Source organism: Myzus persicae, unplaced genomic scaffold, assembly GCF_001856785.1.
Source record: "Myzus persicae strain clone G006 unplaced genomic scaffold, MPER_G0061.0, whole genome shotgun sequence".
Lineage (NCBI taxonomy): Eukaryota > Metazoa > Arthropoda > Insecta > Hemiptera > Aphididae > Myzus > Myzus persicae.
Window position 1 is genome coordinate 36311 of NW_019101502.1, and position 23073 is coordinate 59383.

Below are 23073 nucleotides of genomic sequence, written 5' to 3' on the forward strand. Positions count from 1 at the left end.
TTAACAGGCGAACTTTAAAAAAAAAATTTGATATACAAAAATACAATAAACATACTATAATATTATTATATCATTAATGAGAGAAAAAGAAAACTACTCAATTAAATTATTTAATACATAAAAATACAAAAGACATTACCTCTAAAATGATGTCAATTAGACAAAAAATAAATCGAAATCAATAGCTACCTTAAATGATAACCCCCCCCCCCCTTTTTTTAACTGTACATATATTTAGTGGATGATATTTCTGAAAAATACTTTTTAGTTCTTTTTATATATGGACGATGGTAGAATAGGGAATACACATGAGTAAGAATAATAAGCAATAAGACAATGTAAAATATAGTATGGGGTTAAAAATAAAGTGTATACGATGTAACTAGTAGTATTATACTACTATGACGTGTACTTTTTAAATAACTTTAGCTTTTTATAATATTATATATGTTTCTGAGAAGAGTAATGAATGTATTGTATTTACAATAATGTAATTTCTTTTTTTTTCTTTTTATACGTTGCTATACTGCTTAGAGTTTATGTAAGACTAGACAAATTACACATGACGACATTTTAGATAGGAAAATTAAGTATCTTCTGATTGTATCAATGAAGGAGTTGATATTTTTTTTGCTTATTGTATAACGAAGCTTTTGTAATAGAAAGTATTAATTAGTTTAATTATGTAAAAATGAATTTAATAATGAAATTTTTATTTTGGAATTGTTTCTGTACATTTTTGATTTTTCTCTTCTGCATTTTAAAACTGTTTTTTTAGGGATTATAAATTATTTTTTAAAATTGTATAGGTAGTGCATTGAATTCAGAAATGTGTAACAAAAGATCGTAAAAATATCTCCTGTAAAAAAAACATTTCTAGAAAATAAAATGATCTATATACTATTATTATTTTTATTCTAATTACAAATAACATACATAATTTGAAAATTTATTCTGTTCTTGTTGTTTATTAAGCATAAAAATAATTACTTAAATCAGTAATGAAAAGTTTTCTTGTCATGATGAAAAATAATTATAAAAATACGTCCAGAGTGGTTTATTTGCGATTTTAACTAGGAATACCATAACGATTTTGTTCGGAAAAGTGAGGTAAATATATGAATATGATGGTACTATTTTTTTTAGATTCTAAGAGTAATGATGAATGTATTGATTTTACAATTTAGACGAAATTGGACATTCACTCTTAAAACAACGATTTTTCATCAAACAATATAAGTTATTTTGTAGTAGCTTTAAATATTATTCGTTGGCATATTAAACTTTTAACGTAAATTATTATATTTTATGATAGCATTTTCAAATTTAATGTTTTCTGCGAAAATTAATTCGATTTTCCGTATTATTACATGTCAATAGTAAAGTAATTAGGTACATAAATAGCAATATTAGTAAATAATAATCAATTATTTTTTATTTTTTTTATTTTATTTTATAATAATAAACGGGTTTGAAACTCTTTTGAAAATGTATACAATACAAATTACATAATTACAATAACATTCATAACAGAGTATAAAGTATAGTTACAAATAATGATAGATAAATAAGGTTAGTTAGATTTAAATAGGTCGTTATATTTATAATTGTACAAGTTAGAGAAGCTCACTCTGCGGGTGTGCTAATTTTCCCAGTTTCTAAACGTATTTTAAAACAACACAATAAATTATAATTCTATGTTACCTAATTTATGTACAAGAACTACGGCCAATAATCAAATAAAAATGAACAATTGTCACCATAATATGTAATGAAAACTAACAGACGGACAGACAGACACAACGGCCCATATTATAATGTTTTTTAAACATTTATGTTTAGAAACCTAAAATATATATACTTAGTAATAGATGTACCTAATAGATTGATTTACTGTTTTCGCTCTGAATTGTTTCTTTTAATCAATAATGATAATTGAATTCAAATTTAACAAGACATGACTCGACAACTCTTGCGCAGCAAATTCAGTACCGCTATTACTGTCTCTATTTTTTATAGAATAATATCTTTTGGCTTGATAATTAGTAATTTATTCAGGCATTTATGCCAACACTCTCGCAAATGTATCACCCGTCCGTCAGCCAATTATATTGTCCGCTGAATGTTAAATAATTAACTTCACTCAATTCTATAATATTTTTTTAAAATTAACAATTGCTACTGAAATATTCAGCAAATGTAATTATTTATTTGTTTAGAATTTAATACAGTTTTGACATTCAATACCAATTTAGTCATGCCTCTGGTGGTGATAAAGAATTACACTAGTAATAATTTAATTATTAATTAGATTTAATTTAATGGGTTTTGGTAGACTTACCGAGTTGCTTATAATTTCAACTGACCTATTGATTCTATGTCTGCTAATCAAATAAGTACAAGCAGAAGTGCTCGTAATTTTGTATACTTATACTTTACAATTATTCACAATGTGTACCTACTTCCCATTTTTCAACACCTTAAAATGACACAAGTCCTTTGGCACACAGCCGTGTACTTGGTATAAATACATTTTAGTTTCTTGTCATATACTCGTAGAATCTAAAATAAGAAGTCCAAAAACATATTAAAAATAAAATGGTTATCAAATATTCAAATACAGTACCTATAAAGTATATCCATAGAAGATGTTACATTGTGACTTCAAATTGATGTTTCATCTAAATAATTGTAATATTTTTGTGAAACCCTGTATGATTTATAATATAAATATATGGCTAATATAATATACTTCACTTACTATCAGGAATTGTTGCAATAATCTTGATTATCTATAGAATCATAAATTCTATTTTTTCCCAAATTTTAAATTTATGGTTTCGCATTTAACAAAATATATAAACATTATATAATCATCTTAATAATTTTTCTTTACAACGGTGTTATAATGTTTACCAAGAATCTTGATCTTCCGAAAATATAACATAAATTTCTTGTTGGGTGGTATGATATTATAATTTGAACTGCACAATTTAGTTGAGAAGTTAAGCGTAGTAAAACCTATGGACATAATAAAGTTATTTGTTAAAATATTAATAATAGTATTACGGGACTCTTGGTTGGGAAGAGATTGAAGAGTAGAAGCAACCTAATATTTGGTATCGTGGTTAAGTTTATTTTATAAACAAATTAGTAAATTACATGAAACTTATATACATATTTTGAACACTTATAATTAGGTAGATAATAATATTACACACACATATATATATATTGTGAGAAAATGTTCCTACAAATAGTATTTTTAACTAAACAAAATGAATTAAACTGTTATTTCTTGATAAAATGTCCAATGCTGTCGTCAACTTAGAACTTGAAATGTCTATAAAAAAAAAAATGCATGTGTTTTTAGTTTTTTAGGTTTTTGTATTGAATTATCATGATGCTTAAGCCTTGAAAGTTGAATATTTAAAAAAATGTTAACTACAAAATAATTTGAAAATGTTAACAAACATAAATAAAGAGAGTCTTAATGAAATGAAATGATTATAACTTAGGTAGGTATATTGTAACAAACTGTAAGACGAAAGTATCATTCAATTAATTATGAAAATTCACATTGGATATAAAATATATCAGTGAAAAAATTTGTCAAGTGGTCACTAGATGGAATAATTAATGGAGACAGTTAGATCTTCATAATGGCTTTTTGGTTCACTCAGAAAATGTCCACAAAATGTCCCTAAGGAAAGAAACGGATAAAAAAATTCCAAGCATTAAAATGTCATCATGGACATTATGATCCTTTTAGGGACATTATGTAGTAATTTATTTTTCTCTTAGTATTACAATAGATTAAACTAATTCCTACCAAAACCAAATCACATTAACTTTAACATTATTTGGTATTATACAATTACTACCTGTGATTATAACCCATATGCCAATACTGTAAACAAGGCCCCTACAAGGGGGTGGTTAGACTTGTAACTTGTAGTACAGGGGCAGGATATTTTAGGGGTCTGTTGAAATAAATTTGTAATCTTTGAAATTTTGATAAAAATATTTATTTTATAAATAATATTTTATGATATAGATGTATATTATAATATAATAAGTAATTTTGTAATTTTTTTAGCTGTGTGTTAACCATTGATTTCCTAAAAAACGTGGATGGGACACCTGCATCGTTTGTATTTTATTGGAATTTTCGTATAGGGCCCGCCAAAACATTTAATACAGAGGTCTAAAATGTGGTTTGAGGTTGAGAGAGTCACTGAATTCTGTAGACCTACACGGTCGTGGTGTGAGATGGTATAGATTAGTGGCGACTACTATTTGAAACTTTTTTAGTTTACGGACATTGTTATTTTCCATGAATAATAAAAACATTTAAAAAAATACATTATAATACATTTGGTATAATTTTGAGTTAATAATTCTACCTAAACACCATTCTACAATATTGTTCATTGATATTGACTTATAAGTTAATATTAATAATAATAATATTGTACCTAATACATAACATTCTATAACGACAATAAATATTATATTAAAAATGTAAACCAATAATGAATGAATCTACTGTGTATTACATAATGTTTTATAATATTTTAAAAAACATTTTTTCAATTTCGTAATTAAAAATATCCTCACAACGTTAGAGCTATTATTATAGGATGACCCGAAGTCTCCGATTAGAATCATTTTCATATGTCATCGATTTATCATTGAATTCAATTTTAACAAAACACAAATATTACAGCAATGACCTACTCAATGACGAGGTTCACTCGGTATCTACTAAACACAGCAAAGCTAGTTTTCCGTTTTTTTCAGCATTAGGTATAGGTACTGTAATTATCACCTGTACGCTGAACTTTCGAATATATGAATTGAACTATTTAATGCATTTTGTTTTTTTTAACAGACATATATAATTATAATATTATACATAAAATAGTAAATATAATGTTACTTTTATGTTACCTACTCATTACAATAATTTGAATTTAATTATTATGATTTATCACACGTACATCGTATACCAGTCTTATACAAATATTTTATAATTGCACAGTAATTATAATTTGTAAATAAAATAAGGAAACAGATTTGTATGGCAATTAAGTTTGTATGGTTTTCATTGAATTGACACCTGACAAGTTACAAGAAATGATTAATCATTTTTAGAAACATTTTATGCAAATATTATAGTTTAAAACATTTAAGTACGAATATTATTTTAACTAAGACATCAGACTATTATAATTTTAAATTGATTTTTATTTATTCAAATCCTTGACTCTTTCAACATTTAAAATATTGTCCCTTATTGATACAGTACTATGGACTTACGGACTAAGGAATTGAATGTATACTTAAACACTTTAACAGAAGGTTATATGATATGGTATTAACTTTGGGTTAAGGCTGCCAAGGAATATTTTTTTTTTTTACTTCAAACCATAAATATTTACAATATAAATTATAATAATATTATATTAATACTATACTATGTACAGTATAGTATTACTATATGTATATGTGTTTTTATTACCTACAGCAGTATTATAATGTATAAGTAGGTAGGCAAATTGTTTGTTTTAATACGTATTATCTTATAGGTAATATATTTATGAACATATTATGGTCTTATGTATGAGTAAAAAAGCAAGGTAAAAGGGCTTTAGTTTTTGTCTTGTAGCTGGGTAAAGATTTTGTGATTAATATCTATTTTCCATAATATCCACAATGCCCTAACTGAGTCCATCTTCACTAAAGTTCGATAAATTAATATTTCATTCAAGCGCTGGTAACTAGTAAATATTATTTGTTTCTAAACTCTTTTCTTAATATAGTTATAGTATTGTTGTTTATAACCTTATGAAACTATAAAGTATACCATGTACCTTGGTGAAACTAATTGTATTTATATAGCCTTCTAGCTTTAATGAATTATCAGAAATTATATTAATTTCACTCAAAGATAGTTTCAAAACATGTATATTAAATATTAATTAATATATACATACAAATAAATTATAACCTACATGAGCATTAATTAATATTTAACACATTAAATAATCATGAATACGTAATTAATATGACTGTTATTCTAAAAATTAAATTTAAAAATGTTCTCATATACTTAATCCTTGATTAGCCACACTCTAAAAAAGGGCTAAATTTGGATGCACGGGTTCTATGTAGTTGTTGATCTAAGCTGATCCAGTTAATAAATTTATTTTAAATAACACACTATCTTTAAATTAAACCTATTAATAAACAAATAATTTAAACATAAATATTGGAATTTAACATATTTTTTCACAAAATGTAATAAACTTGTATTTATGGAGGTACAACTATACGAGGATAATAAACCGGTTACAACACTACGAAAAATACAATTTTAATAACTCGTAAATTTTAAATTTATCTATTATAGACTCCTATGATCTAGAAATCGTGCTATCAAGGGTTAAAAAGACAAAAGCTAAATATAGTCGTTTTTATTATGCTTGCAAGAATATTTTGTTTAGAATACATTTAACAGAATTCACAGCAGTTATTGGGAGTGCACTATGAGTCAAGATGTTTGGTTTTTTTAACTATATGAATTTGTATTCATTATACTACCTAATAATATATAATGAGGTCATAAGGAGTACCTATTGGGTACACTATATTAAGTACGCTCTACAAATACCATGCATTTTTAAAGTCTTTACACACACATTTTTCGGGAGCAATTAAAATATTACAAACTTTTTTTTTATACTTCAGTTAGCCAGGTTCAGTTTACAACTGTTTTTCGAATATAATTTAAAAAACACCCACTTGGTGAACGATAATATTTTATGTTTTTCTATATTAGTATTTCATTAATAAGAGTTTCCTAAATTAGCATGATTAAAAGTGAAGTAATAAGAGTATAATGTAAAATAAAAAATTATAATTATAGTAACTATGATGTACGTATTAAAATGACAAATTAATTTTAAATAAAACCAAAAATTGTTTTAAAATAAAAATCATTATTGCCGTCAACACGCTATGTACCTGTGACCTGTGTATAATTATTTTATTTTCGTGTGTTACAGACTTATACCCACATACAACGATGGCGACGAGGATGACGGGTCAATGCTGTTTTGGATCTTAGACATCATCGAATACTCTATGTATTTCACAACTATATACCTCGTCAAGAGAATAATAACTTTAACGAATTTACTTTGAGAATGAAATAAACGTATTACGATAAATGTGTAAACCTATGCCTTCAACTTGCACTTGGAAAAGTTTTGCGTGAGAGAAATTGTAGGACATAATAATATAAGGTGGTACATAAATCACAATAAAATTTCGTTTTTATTTATTATTTAATTTCGAGAGACCTCATCCTTGTTGTAACGGCACATTCGCGTTATTACCTGAGTGGTGGACACTATATTTCATGGTGTAATATCGTGCCGCCGCATTCATTTAGACTTACCCTTACAAAAATCACATGTCACAAAGTTAATTAATTGTGTAGATATTTCATATTATTATACGCAACTGTAACACGCTGTGGCTGAAATGCGGTGGACGCACATTGAGAGAGTATTCGTGTGAACAGCCAATTTCATAATATTAAATTTACTTGTTGTGCTCGTGATTTTAGCATTTTGCACTGATACCTGAGTAGCTTAAGTATAGGTCTACGTGATCACTTGCTTACATGTACTAGGTTCCAGGTTAAAAATAATTAAGAAAGTAAAAATGATTAGATTGAAAATCACGATCAGTGGAGTACACAAGCTGTTAAAAATATATATAATAACATGACGTAGACACTCGTGAATTTTTTTTTCTAAATAAAATAAATAAAAATCAGCAGGTAGTAAACTTGAATTTTTAACATAATCGCTATAGGTACTTCCTGTTCCTCTAATATGCATATATTCGTATCATGGTGATAAAATATTCGTAGGTAGTCCATCAGAATTTAAGCCGTTTCCCAAGGTAGTGACATTGATTTATTTTGAACATAATAATATATGATACACTATACGATGATATTATTACTTAATACACACAGCACGATACTTCCAAAACAACATTTTTTATCGAACTTAAGATCTGTGCACAGGGTGGACGACACATCAATAAAGTCGTGGCACAAAACGAAAATTAAGTATCCTTGATCCTTTAAATTATAATATACTATCCAGTGTCCACCAACTAATGGACAGATGGGCAACTAATCATTATTATACATATCACTTTCATTTTTAAGTTTTAAGGGAAAACACCATCATCGTGGTTATTTACTATTCCGAAAACATAATACAAAAACAATTTTTATTTACTTGATTAGGTACCATAAAAAATGGATGATGCATATGGATCAAATAACAAACAAAAATATTTGAGGAATTTTTTGATACTATCGAGTGTCGATATAAAAAAAAAAAATAAACAGGAGAACTCACTCTGATGTAGTGTTGAGTCGATATAATAAAACATTTATCTTGATAAATATTTACAACTTTCGAGAAAACTTGCCTAATAAATCAAATTCAATTTTTAGTTTTTCGAAAATTAAATGCATGGTGTTTAGATGCTACAACCTAATTAAAAAAATATATAATAACATTAAAAATGGTAGGCAATTTATTATAAATACATTTTTGAAATAAATTACATGAGTAAATACTTATATATACTTAAATGCAAATTGGTGTACCTACTAATTACTCAAGAATATTAATTATACACAAAAAATAATAACCAGTTATACGTCTTAGTACTCCAGATTAAAATAATAACACTTTGAATGTCTTAACATCAACAAAGTTTTATTTGGGTGCAAATAATTGTACAGCAGCATTTTTGGTCTTTTGAAAGATGATGGGAGTGGTTTTATATTAATAAAAAAAAGATGATTTTATAGAAAGAAAATTATCTAAGTAATAAGTTCAGGTAATGAACTTTTTCTTCTTTGAATTAAAAAAAATAAACTTAAGATTATTAGTTAATAACGTTTAAATGTCTTGATTAATTTGAATATAATGTATCAGGTAAGTTATTCATTTTGAGATGATTATTTTGATTGTATGAACTGGAATAAAATTCATCATCTCCCTCATCACCTCCTACATCGGCATTGTTATGTACAATTGTAAAGTAATATAGTAGATAATTAATCAAGTTAATTACAGGAAAAAAATAGCATTCATATAGTTTGACACTAGTACACCAGAATTGTACAATTATATCTATTTACCTATCAATTAATTTTGAATTAGCGTGTGGGAATAAAAATTGTCTGTTATATTATTCTGCACTTAGGTACATAGCTAATGAGGTGAAACTGTGTACCAATTGGTGTAAAAATGGGGGTAGGTATAATGATGGTTGATTCGTTTATAATTTAAGAATAATTTATTACGCTTAATGTACTTTTATAAATTAGGTTTGGTGGGGTGAGGATTAGTCCTCCTCATCAACACGGGAACAATAAATTATTGGTGGGTGGTGGCTTCTAATATTTGAAATTGTTGCTTCATATAGAAAAAGGAAAAACCACTAAGTTATGAATACATATTTTCAACAACTGAAAATGTATGCCTACACTATTGCATTATATTCTGATTAATACACAATGTTATGTTTTAGGTATATTTTGTATATTATACACGTATAACAACAACATACAATTACTGTCGCATTTTACCGTCTACAGATTTATGTTTGTATATTTTGTTGAAAGATTCTCATTTATTTATATATTCTAGATTAACGAGATTTTTTTCTTCAAACTACTAATTTATAAATAATTAAAACAATCTTCACAAAATGTTTTTTTTTTTTAATTATTGTCAATTGTTTCATGATGATTAACAATTTTTGAACATTGATAATACTCTTTTCGTGTTTCAAATAAAATGTATCTAGATAAGGTTCTAAATTCTGAGCTGAGATTCGAGTCTATATTGATTTTACAATAATATGTGTTTCTTTTCTGTCTGTTGTCATCTTTTGGAGCAGTAAAAATAGGATAATTTTCGACATCGAGGGTGGTATTCTAGAAAATTGGATTTAGTTGGTCTTTTGGTTGGTTGAAAGTTGAAATTCCAAGTACTTTTCATAATGACCGGGAAAAATAAAAAAAAGGAAAAATAGGAATTTTTACTCAAAACCAATTTTTATCAAAACCGATTTTTCTTTCGGTGTCACTTAAAACTTTTTATGCTAAAAAATATATTATATATAATTTTCACATTATATTGGCTTTTTTTTCAAGTTTTTTTAATGTTTGACTTTTTATAGTTTGTTCTTCGCTTCACGCATGATACAATTTTCGATATGAGGTAAAACAATCTTAAACATTTAATGCAAGATAACTAATGAGGTTTTTTCACTGGAATTCGAAGAAGTTTATTTTACAATTGTTTATAAAAATCGTTTATCAAAAATTATATTTTGACAAAATTGAATATTATTCGTTACAAACGATTTTTTATTTCGTTGTAACTATTCAAATACTAATAATCTAGATACTTGGAAATTTTTAAAATATGTTATTAACATTTTGCCTAGATGTGATGAGTATTTCAAAATACTTTGACCGTTCGTAAGATATTTGAAATATTTTTTTTTTATACTTTTTCTATGAATGTCGATCTAAAATAGTCTGCTCTATCAAAAAGCTTTAAAATATAGTTTATAGGTTGGGCCTCAACTATATGTTTACACTAATATTTTCATAACTTGTTGTGTTAGCTATAGGTATTTAAAAATACTAAAGATAGACACATGATTTTGTTTTAAAAAGCATTCAAAGTTCAAATTTTGACAAAATTCGTCATAATTACGAACATTTTCTAATTATTTTTTATTGATAAATGTATAAAATTATAAAAAATATAGGTATAAAATAATATTTTTTTATAGCTGATGCGTGAAAATGTAATAAAAGATCCCTTATAAGTTATAAGTTATAAGTAATATCATTGTGAAACTAAAAAATCTGTAAAATGCATTACCATAATTTTTTTTTTATGCACTTACATTTTTTGTAAATTCGGACAAAATTAGATTTTTAAGCGAAGTAAAGACATAACCTACAGGTATTTTCTTCATTGATTAGATTCGAATATATTAATCGTACTGAATTGAGAGTCGTACGTAAACTATTATATTTTATACACATAATGACATATTCAAATGCAACGTTTCCAAGTAAATTATACATCTAATTTTTTTAATGGTCAGCCAGTAAATTAAAGATTATGCCCTACAGTCCTATTAAGTTGTTAAGTGCTCCTAAACTCTGTCTTATTGTTACCTATATTTCAAAGAAATAATAATTAGGATTAGTACTTACATTTATATTTGTCTTTTTAAATTAAAAACAAATTTATCAATTAATATCTATTTTATTTGATAATCACTGTCCATCATTTTCTGTTGCTGGTATTCTTATCATGACTGAAGTCATTTCATCGTCATTCATGTCTATGTGTGCATAAAGCTTGACAGTCTTATCAAAACTGTCAAAAATGAATTTAAAACATGTTTTTAGGTATTGGGAGTCAAGTATCGAATTGATCCCTCGATAAACTGCAACAGCTTTTCTCCTATATACGTTGGAAGTCAAGGCATTTTTAAACCATATAACAACTGATATAAGATACGCTGTGAGTTCCTTAAGCTTTTCAGTAAGTGATTCCGGTTCTGTCGGTGGAACCACTGAAGTCGAAGATTTCGATATCGATCCCGACTGAGTATGCTCAACAGAATGTACTTGCAACGATTTCTTCGATAACGATTTCTTCGATGGCTCAACGATGGAAACCTTCTTCAACGATTCATTTTCTTCCTTTACAGATCTTGGCTTAGAAACTGCTGAATTTTCACTGTGTGCTGTACTTGTGCCGATCGACATTGTCTGGCGAGTATTTGATGCGTATAATGCGTTCAGTTCTGATGACTCAAAACTATGAAAAAAAATATAAATGAAACCTCACATCAGTTCTATAGAATTATAACAAATATTAAAATATAGACGATTTAATCCCCCTCCTCCCTTAGGCTCCACTGTGGCTCTGAACTCACTCGTAGGCCATTCGAGCCCGGCGATAAGTAGCCATCATTCTTGTCATCCGTTCGGTAACTGCTTTGAAACGTTTGTCCATTGGATCCAGCCGGTCGACCTTGAACTTTTGCAAAAGGTTGACAAACATTTGGATCCTTACCGCTGGCGGCACGGGCTCGAAAGCCATCCGTTTGACTGAGTTCATCCAGTAGTCGTTTTCTTCATCAGCATCGACAACTTTAACCACCACCGGCTTTTGACGATGTAACTCTCTGGCGATCGCGGCGGACACCAGGTCGTTCCTGATCGCCAAAATGACGATCCCCAAGAACAGAGCTCCGGCGACTATGTACGAAAAGGATGACAGGATCGCCAGTACAATGGTGTAGATCAACGGCATGGTATTGTACCTACAGTAGTGTCTAGTTGTTATAGTTGTTGATCCTAACTTTAAAATAATTGTATAATAATATACTTATGACTGATAGGTTAGGTACATTCTAACTCTATTTCATTTATTGAGGTACCTTTACTTACCTATAATAAAGTAAGTGGTTCAAATTATATCATTAAAAAGTCATGTACCAATAGATTGGAAGGAAAAATTGTGTAGGAAGGTAACCAACATTTTTGAATACCCGTATTTGTGTAATGACTAATATAAAACACGAAGAAGATAGCCATTTACCATTAAAAATTACTTTGTTAAAAGGCATGGCAAAGAACACTTACTGATTCAAAATTCGCACAGTGTTTATGAGCTTGACACCAATAATAGCAGTTTTAAAAAATATCATAAACAAAATATAAGTTTTTGATGTATTAAAAGTTATTTAATCTGTTATTGTTTATATGTTGATGGTCAATTAATTTAAAATTGTTTGAATGAAAAAGGTTATAATTTTTATAATATCCTTTTTTGTTGTTTTTTTATTTTAAATCATCGTATAATTGAATTGATTGTTTTAATAATAAGGACATAATCATTTTAATTCCTATAATCTTATAAATATTATTTTACTGCTGTGTTATAATATATTTGATTTTATACTTAAAATTCAGCTTAACATTTGGAGGTGTTTATGTCTCCTTTTTTAGTTAGGCTTGTGTGATCAAGGATTACACATTGAATAACTTTGTAATTCATATACTCCTCATTCAATATCACATGTGTATGACTTTGTACTGTAAATATACTTATACTAACATACAATATTTAAATAAGAAGTAACTAACCATAAATGGCGTAAATGATGATGGTGATGATTTTTAAACTGGGTGGGGAGTTATAAGTGGCTCTCCAAAATTGAGTGTATAATTGTATACAGATATGAATACAAATTTAATAATAAGTATATTTTATTAGGTATACATTTTCTTTTCAATAAAAAATAATAATATACTATGAGTAACTTTATTACTTTTAAGTTGTACATATTCATAAATAATAATATAAGTGAACCGTTCCTATGATAGGATATTCTCGTATAATATCTGTAAATAAATATTCATAAAAAGATAGAAGAGCTTATATGAAACAAAAATAGGTATGAAATGATATACCAATGAATGGGAAAAAGTTACATAAAATAGGGTTGAATGGTTACGCAGATTCATTTCAGCATATAATCATCAATGTATCGACGATATTATTAAAGATATGTTAAATTAACATAATTTATTCGGCGCTGATTGTGCATTTCACAATATATAACTTACGGACTGAATAAGAAATTTTTGATCATAGTTCATAAGTAATACATTAATCGTCTGAATTTACTCTTCATGTACTCTAAATTTAGAAAAATCTTTACGCTTAATTTTCACTAAATATATGGTTTTTACAAAAAAAATCATTTACATATTTATGTTTATATGTATGTTTACTATACATACTTAGTATATTCTTATTATTAATTATTAAAAGTAATTAGTAAATAGTTAGTACCTAGAGTACAAGGCATTAAGTTTTAATTAGTTATAATTCAATATAATATGTATTATAATTATATAATGTATTAGTTTAATATATAATCTTCGTATTTATAAAAGTGTTTACAATATTAATTGGTCTTTGACTAGATAGTGACTGGATATTGTTAAATTAGTTACTTTTGATTCTAAGACCAGCAGATTTTTCGTAGAACATGTTTGTCAATATAATATTCAAAGAAATTGGTTTGCAAGTCAGTGATATACATACTTAAATGGTTTATAAGGGCATCAGGCGTCCAACTCGAAGACACACTGCATTAAAAGAGTAGAAGACATTCACTTAATCTAAGTGCAATGATTTTAAAACTAATAATAATAAAGGTTTTAAATTATAGTAAAATAGGAAGCAAACATTTTTTTTTACTTTTTAGCTGATATTTTACTATTTTAAATCTAATATTGACAAACAATACATATTTAGGTTGTCAAGGGAAATATTTTAAAAAACTCAAATAATGTAGAAAAGTCTGCTGTACATCTTCCTTACATTATACACAATTATTTTGTACGTGTATAAATATTTGAACTACTCCTAAAAAGGGTTGGAATGATTTTGATGACATGTTTTGCGAGTGGGTCAGACGAATGGTTTAGATTCACAGTTGAATCCGGTAGGATCCTCAGACTAGGGTTTTTGAGACTTACGATGGAAATAGTTATTTATAAATGGTTGCTATAGATTACAAAAGAATTAATTTGTATAAGAAATTATTTTTTTTTTTTTGAACATGCTATTAGTTACTTGAGCAGATGAGTTGAAAGCATACATCAAATTGTCACTACCTATGTGGTTTCAAATAAAGCAATAATTGTTACGTAAATATTAAAACACATTTGAGAGTTGAATGTTATAGCTTAAAAAGGTACTCAAAAACTATTTACCCGATTTTGTGAACATTTAAAATTATTCTTGGAGATATCAGGAAAATTTAGGAATTAGTTCGAACCACATTTGATTAACACGAGCTATATCTAATTTGTCACAAGCGAATTGTTCAGCTTAGGGAAAAGCGATGTGCAGCTAATTGTCCTGTAAACTGAGGTACATTCGATCAGCTCTACCCTAAACTATGATAGGTATAGCGACTTGAAATTCGCAGACATATTCGTATTATAGACTAAGCAGTAAGCATGTTCTAATAACGGATTTTGAATAATTTTGATTTGAAAAAGGTGGTCACACAGGGATTACACAGGTGGGAATTAAAACTTTTTTTTGTTTCTAAATGGTTCTCATTTGTTGAATATTATACTATTATCAGTAGAAATTAGTACTATGATTTTTTATTCTATAAAAATGGTTGATAATAAATAAATGTGCGATCTAGTGGTCATTTTGCTGTATAGTTACTTTGTTAAAACCTTAGTGTTCGAAAAAAATCGATTATACAGTCTATAGTACCATTGGTAAAAAATAATAATCACCATGCTTAAAATAGTAAGATTATTTGAAGCTGATTTATTTTGATAGTGTTATTATATTTAGAGTTGATTTAAAATAATTATAAAATGTCGACTGAAGAGATAACTATTAACGACCATATGAGATCTCAAATAGTTGTTACTGCTACTGGAGGTTAGATTAAGTAAAAACGACAAACTTCGTATAACATTGAAACTTTAGAGTTAGAAATTTTAAACTTACGTACGAACCTCGTGGGGTAGATAAATAAATAAATAAATATATATATATATATATATAGATATGTGTATATAATATTATATATAGCCTACCTGATAATACGTACACTGCTTGCATATTCACAAGCTAGTCTCATGGGCAACGTCGGGCGGGATGGCTATAAATTATAATATAATATGATTTACACTAAAAAGTACATTGCTTTCACAGTCAATTACACCCAAAAGGAGTTGAACCATCAATATTTTTTTCATTGGTTAATTCAGCTAGTTATGTTATAATATTATGATTCCTAAACAGCACAACTATATATTTCGTTTATGCACAAGAATAATGTTTAAATCAAAACACTATTTACACAGGGTAGCATTTAAACTATGGCAAATCTCTCTGATTACGTGTCGAGGGTCAAGCCGGTGAACTTGGTCTAATAAACCCAGCTTCGAGATTTTCGTCATGTGATGCTAACAGATGGTTTCATGGGCTCTGCGTTTTCTCAATTGGAAATGTCATCCATAGCTGTTACACGAATCAACAAGCAGGCGAGTATTCGAATTTTCTAAAAGGTAGCTGATTCCCTAGGCGTAAATGGAAGAAAACGACCTATACGCGTCGGAGACACGGTCTAAAGAATTCGGTGTTTTTTTTAAACACGAAGATGTATCATTGTTGCGCAATAACAGCCCTGCAAACTATATAACAGAAGAATATCCTCACCTATGATTCACGACTCACACAGACTCATTCAATTATCCTACTCCTGTATCACAGTAGGTGGGTTAAAAAAACAATAGCAGGGGCCCACTATATCGGCGTACTGTAAAGTATGTAATAGTAGGTACACCCTATGAAATATTTACCGTTCCTGCTAGAATCAAAATGCTGTAATAAATGTTAACGTTAATAAAATATTAAAATGCCTACCTACAACGCGAAACATTTTTCGTGAAGTCGGCGGTAATGACTTTTTTCTTAAAATATCGCACTTAAATGTATTTACCGCAATATGCCAAACGAGTAAATATCGGTCTGAATGCGAACGTTAAGTGAAAAATTATTGACATAATATTATGCACTAGCTGAATCCGGCCACACGTTTTGTAATGGCTCGGTCTGATATTGAGTTAATGCAAGTGTATAAATAAACGTTATCTAGTTAACATGGATAGACAAGTATGTCATTCAATTTAATTGCGTTTCTGTAGTTTGGATGTACAAAAACTATAAATAATATAATATTGTAGTGGTCTGACGACTACAACAGGTATCGTCGAGAGGAAGAGGATGAGATGTACTTTTTAAACAAACTTGCAGTAAACAGTTGGATTGTGGTATAATTTATTGTAAAATGTTCAATTAAAACACTTTAAAATTTAACTGAAAAACTATTACTCTGTATTAGAATATTTGTTTCAGAGAATTATCCTAAGTGTCTACAAAAATATTTGGTTTAACTCGAATATTTTCTAAGTGTTTTTTCAAATAATTCACTTTTCAAAATTATTCTAAGTCTAAAATAATAAATTGAAAAACTGACTGGCGATGGCGTGAAGGTGCTCTGGCTCGTCTGGTCAAATCACATCTTAATCATGGGCTGCTCGGGGCTCTCCTATATAGGCCTACCCTCTACTACACTCAGCCCACTCGATCCTAGTGTCCTTCAGACGGATGTCTCGTCCGCCGGTTATCGTTTCGGGAAATGCTTGAGGCCCACGCCTCGATATGATTTATACGGGAGCATATCCTGGGTGTGATGGCATTTTCGAATATCTACTACACAGTATCATAAAATACTATTACAAGTGCATTAATGCATATTAACGTATTATATTTTGTATTATTATTTTATATAGGTAATCATTGTTCAAGTAGTTTTTTATATGTCCCCATAAGTTCGAATCTTTTTATAGATCCCTTTTCCGACAATTTAAGTACCACGACCTTCACGGTACTTTACTATTCAACACGACTCTCCCCATATACATATTTATAACTTGTATCTAGCCTACCTCCACGGCCATACGTGATTACATATGAATTTCGATTATAACTAAGCTTAAACGGAACCCCAGTCCGTAGCAATAAAATATATACAATACAATAACATTTATTAAATAACTGTATACGAACAATGTCCCCCTTCGAGCGCCACATCGACGCTATTTGTGTGTGTTTGGAATCAAAGTTTACTATACATTTCATATAAATAAACTATTTTTTTTTAGCTTTGTCCCTCTTTTCGTAGGCCATCCGTTTCTCGTAGGCCCTAGGCACAATTAATATGCTGCCTAATAGTTAATACGGGTGATAGAGCCCTAGCTGGGTACAACGCAGGAACGCTAATATTTCATATATTACTTAACATTCTATTATTAGTTAAAAACACCAAAACACAGTCAAATTATTTTCATAAATTACAAGTATTACGAAATTCATCAAAATCACGAAGGTTTACGTATCTTAAAAAAATTAAATTTTGTATGTGATTTATATGTATTATTTTTCTTTCAACATCGAACAATACTTTATTCTATTGTACATAAATTATATAAAAGAAAAACGTTTGAATGTGTAACGCTAGAGACTATATTGTGTAAATACTTGGTGAAAATAAAGTTGGCTGTGAAAAATTTCAAGTTTTCAAGATACAACTTTTTGGAAATATCGGTCTAGATTTTCATGCCATATTAGTGATTTTGTTTTTTGGGGTTTTCATTCTCATCAATAATTTCGGATTTTTTTTTTTTGCTCACCCAACTGCAAGGCTTCAAATCTTACAACGTCATATTTGAAGCTATTGTTATAATTAAAAATTAGTTGATTTTCTTGAGTGTGAATATATTTTTTTTCATTACTTATATCGATGAATTCGTAAAACCTCTAGGAGATAATTATGAAACTTAGTTTGGGAAAACTCGTCTATGGGATTCATCATTGAAGTGAACGTTTCAAAATTTATTTTGGTGTGTTCAAACAATATTTTTAGTGATTTTTTGTAGTTCAGAAGTAATATTGGTCGTAAAAATCGTAAGCTGTGAATTGAAAAATATTTTTATTGCTACCAATGTATAGGTAGGTAACATAATGCTCATGTCGTAAAATATTTTATATTATTTGATAATTTTCGGTTTTTGGTTGTACTGCAAATAATAATGTATATGATATAATATATATTATATAACGGCGACTGCTTGAAATGAGAGGATTTTTATTATTTTTCTTTCGCCATAAAACGAAACACTTGAAATATTCGATTCTCGTGATCGTATAACGATTCGTTACTGCAAGGATATAATAATAACTTCGGTGTTTGGATTTTGTCGATCTCGTCGTTATTTTTTGTTTCGGATTTGACGACGTGGAATGAATTGCGTAAGAGCACACCATAGTGCACTGCAAAAGAAAATAATAGAAGTGTATATTCAGCTTTTGAAACCATAATAATTACATACGATTTGATTCATTGAGATGAAAAATTTAAGGCTTGGTTGGTATTACAACACACTGCAAGTTTAATTTTATTAAATGTAATTATTAATACTAGCCTTAGTTTTAGATAATTAGTTTTAATAGTTCTAGTCTAAATTATCTGTTTTTGATTAAATTATATTTTATTTTGTGTATTTTTATGAGCCATTATATGTACTTTTAACTTTTCTGCACCTTAACTTTTATGTACAATGTACACATTATGTTATTACCAAGGATACCTATATTAACTAGTTGATAAAGAGTAGGTTTTTTCAAATAATACTTACGAAATTTAAATATTACTTTTTGACATGTTTTATTGAAAAATAAGATTCCTAAAAAAAATGTCTTTAAATTCTATATTGCTTAAAATTGTTTATAATAAAATAGAGAGCTTATTTTTCAAAGACATAAATCATATTTATGAATAAATAAATATGTACAAAGGTATAATTTTTTTTTTTTTTGATAAATTAAATAGAATATTAATATTTTCGAATAAAACTGAAAAACCAACTAATCCTATTACAATCAGTTCTTTTAACGTTAACTAACTATACTACAACGTCTACAATAATGTCGAAATTATGTCAACATAATCAAAGATACATACAGGTACATAGATGTGACATACCATGTACTTTAGTATGGTCGAAGAGAATACTAGTTACCAAAGTGGTTACATAATATAGTCAAGGCGTGTATCATCATCACCATTATAATGAATTTTTTCAAAGTGTAAAACTTAATTAATACCACTTAGTATATAATAGTATACGTCCGCAGTAACACATTTTAGTTTGAAGGTACGTTATTTGTAACATTAATAAAAAAAACACTGATAGATTGGTAGGTAATTACAAAATAATTTAAAAAAATTAATATTGAAATTAATTTAATTAAAAAATCTGGAGACATCGATAAAACGATTTCTTTATCATAAGCAAGTAAAGATAACCATGACTGCATATAACCATTAAAGTAACTTTAGTGTAGGTACTCTTCAGTTAAGCCAGATTCACAGCTACATGTGTCGTGTCGTGCGAGTCGTGGTAACTACGATTACAACTGGTAACCATATTTGTTAAAAGTTGAATTGTAGCCAACTTTTGATATACTCGGTTGCAACTTGATCGACTCGACATACAACGTAGCTGTGAATGAGCTTTCACATTATACCGTGGCTAGGAGGAAAAAAATAAATCTATATTGATACTGAGTACAGTGTACACTGTAATTAGGTACCTATAGGATTATCCTGTCCATGTATATATAATATATTAATAATCACCCTACAGTACCACAACCTACAGCTAATGGTCTCAGTTGCCGAAGCTTAAAAAAAAAAAAATTATGTATTAATGTGTCAATTTATAAAATCCATAAAATAAACATAAGCCATAAATTGTAATTTATCCTAATCATGTTAATAATTGTATAACGATTTAATGTATATTTGTTTGTATTCATTTAATGTAGGCTAAAAACCTCTGTTGTTAAAGCCTTAATAAATTTAGAAAAAAAAATTATATATTTTGTAATGTCTATGGATGTAGTATGGTAAAAAATCGAAGAGAATATACGGGGTATTTTTAAAGTAATTTTTTTGAGCTATGGTTGGTATTTGGGTTATACCTTGTTTTTCCAAATTATAATATAGTTTGGGTACCTACACCTAAACCGCACTTGCTATAGGAAAACGCGAATGTGTGCACGTTATTTACGATGTCTAAGGGGTTTTTGTTTACGATCGTTTCTCCTGTATTATTTCTCAGAGAACCGATGGTATAATATGTCACACCGATAGTTATATTCATACTATATATTATTATTGTGCGTGTTTCTTTTTCAAAGTGTGTACTATGATGATATGGAAAATATTTTATTTAGGTACTAAACGATAGTAAAATACAGACTTTAAATAACTTTGTCCATCGACGATTTAGTCTCGTATTTATAAACAAATTAATTTTTTTTTTAATGCCCTGACGTGCCATTCTTATTTATACGACCCAAAGGTATTTATAAATATGCTTAACAATTATACATATCTTACATACTAGATATAAATTATATATAATATATTACACGTTGATGGAGTCACTTCCAAATCAGTTCCAATGAAGTGGTTCCAGCCTTAATCCAAAATCTTAAACTAAGTCAGCTAGCAAATCTTTGGATTTTGTCTGGTATTGCAGGTAGCAGTATCCTATCATGGTGAATTGCGTTGTTTTCTTTAAATTGCTAGGCTACAGTGATACTCTGAAAGCGTTGTATTACATAGATGTTAAACTTACTGGTCTTTATTTTTCGGATGGCTAATTTCAAGTCTGTCCAATCTCTCATTTGATTTTGTTAATGCTGTCGTAACGTCAGATAGCGATGGTTTATTTTTTTTTGTATATGGGCTTAAGTCAGTGAACCCTTTTGATTTTCGTTCGAAGAATAAGCCATCTGTGCAAAAGAAACTTCTTGAGTGTCTGTTTTTGCAAGATTTCGTAGTATTCTTTGTACTGCTGTAGTTTTTTTTTTTGGGTGAGCCTTTTCTATTTCATTTTTATAAGTGATGTATCCTTTCCAATTTGCGTTATGTCCTTCACTACGATTTGAGCATTTCGCCTTTGATTTCTTAGACTTAGAACAATTTAGAGAAGTGTATCCTTCACTACAATTTACATACTTTGTTGTTTTGAAACAGTAGTTTTGAGTGTGACTAAATATTTGGCAATTATTGTTCTGTGGAACCTTTTTTTCCTTTGAGATTCCACTTTTATAATATAATAGTTCACATTTTTAATATCATAAAAACAGAAGAATAAAAAAACAAACATAATTCGGAAAATGATCTTTCCACAGATGCAGATATAACTATAATAGTTCCTAAGACTTTGTTTGCTATATACAAATTGGGAAACGCTGCTGAAAAATCATACTTGGATAGTTGGATAATGTATGAAGAATAGTACCAACACAAATTGTTGTCATATTAATTTGTTCATCTTGAGTTATATATTTTTTCTTCTTCTTCATAACTTTCACTTGACGATAATATAGATTCTGGAAAATATAATAAAGTAGGTAAGTCTATAGCTGATGTCAGATCATCAAAACTCTTAGAAAAATAATGTATACATTACGTAACTGATTTATATCAACTTCTGGTAACAGCACTAGGTACTAGCCACTAGGTTAAGAAAACTATCTTTTGGAAAACGTTGATCTTAATTTTTAAATGTCCTTAACAAAACTTTAAATCTAAAATACGGTTTTTGAGAAAAGGCTCCTACTAATTTCAGAATACAAACAATTTGGGAGTATTTCATGGTTTTCAGTAAGTCCTCTAATATTTTTCCAATCTCCGAAACCATTTGAAACAATAGTAGTTTTCTTTGACTTTGGCAAACAACTTCCATTAATTGAGCAAAATTCATCATTTTTTTCAAAAGTTTTTTGAAATATTTTAAATTTTAATTCTAATGGATTAAGTTATGGTCTTAATTGAACAAAATAATAGTATAATAGTTGATTAGAAGATACATTTTCCGGAAAAAGTGATCAATCATTTTTGAATGTCTTTGGCATATAGTCTTCAAATCATAAGTTGTTATTAGAAAAAAAAATAATAACTATATTTTATAAGCAATATAAGATTTAAAATATTAAAAATAAGTTACAAATTCTATAAAATTTGAATTCGATAGAACTATCTCCTTTGTTATTAAAAAAAATTAAATTGTTAAGCAGTCTTTCATGAACATATAAATAATATAGTTTATAGGAAAAGCAGCATCATTAATCATGTCGTAAATGTATTTTTATTTAAAATTGACATTGCATAAATTAATTATTAATTGCAAGGTAAAAATAGTTGATCCATCCAGAATGAATTCTTTGGTTCTAGCCAAATAAG

At 28.0% G+C, this 23073-nt stretch overlaps 2 protein-coding genes across 3 annotated transcripts in view; one reads left to right on the top strand and one right to left on the bottom strand.

Annotated features, from left to right (window-relative positions):
* Window positions 1-7328, top strand: part of LOC111029345 — a 34432-nt gene extending 27104 nt beyond the window's left edge. Inside the window, exon 3 of one of the 2 annotated variants that reach the window (XM_022308310.1) lies at window positions 7071-7328. In XM_022308310.1, coding sequence (XP_022164002.1) covers window positions 7071-7209 — 139 coding nt within the window. In that variant the 3' untranslated portion in view covers window positions 7210-7328. The remainder of the gene's footprint in view (window positions 1-7070) is intronic. The other variant, XM_022308312.1, reaches the window with a different exon arrangement.
* A 4079-nt stretch (window positions 7329-11407) lies between these two features.
* On the bottom strand, window positions 11408-12455 carry LOC111029336. Its single transcript, XM_022308302.1, has 2 exons — window positions 12076-12455; window positions 11408-11957 (listed from the first exon to the last, which is right to left on the bottom strand). Exons 1-2 carry the CDS (start codon window positions 12453-12455, stop codon window positions 11408-11410), a joined length of 930 nt encoding a protein of 309 aa, XP_022163994.1.
* Window positions 12456-23073: the final 10618 nt, after the last annotated feature.

Bases quoted from the DNA above. Each gene is read 5' to 3' on its own strand.
- LOC111029336 (XM_022308302.1), bottom strand. From the start codon at position 12,455: ATGCCGTTGATCTACACCATTGTACTGGCGATCCTGTCATCCTTTTCG. The intron at 11,958-12,075 runs GTGAGTTCAGAG...TTTTTTTCATAG, and splicing joins CGGGCTCGAATGGCCTACGA to TTTTGAGTCATCAGAACTGA.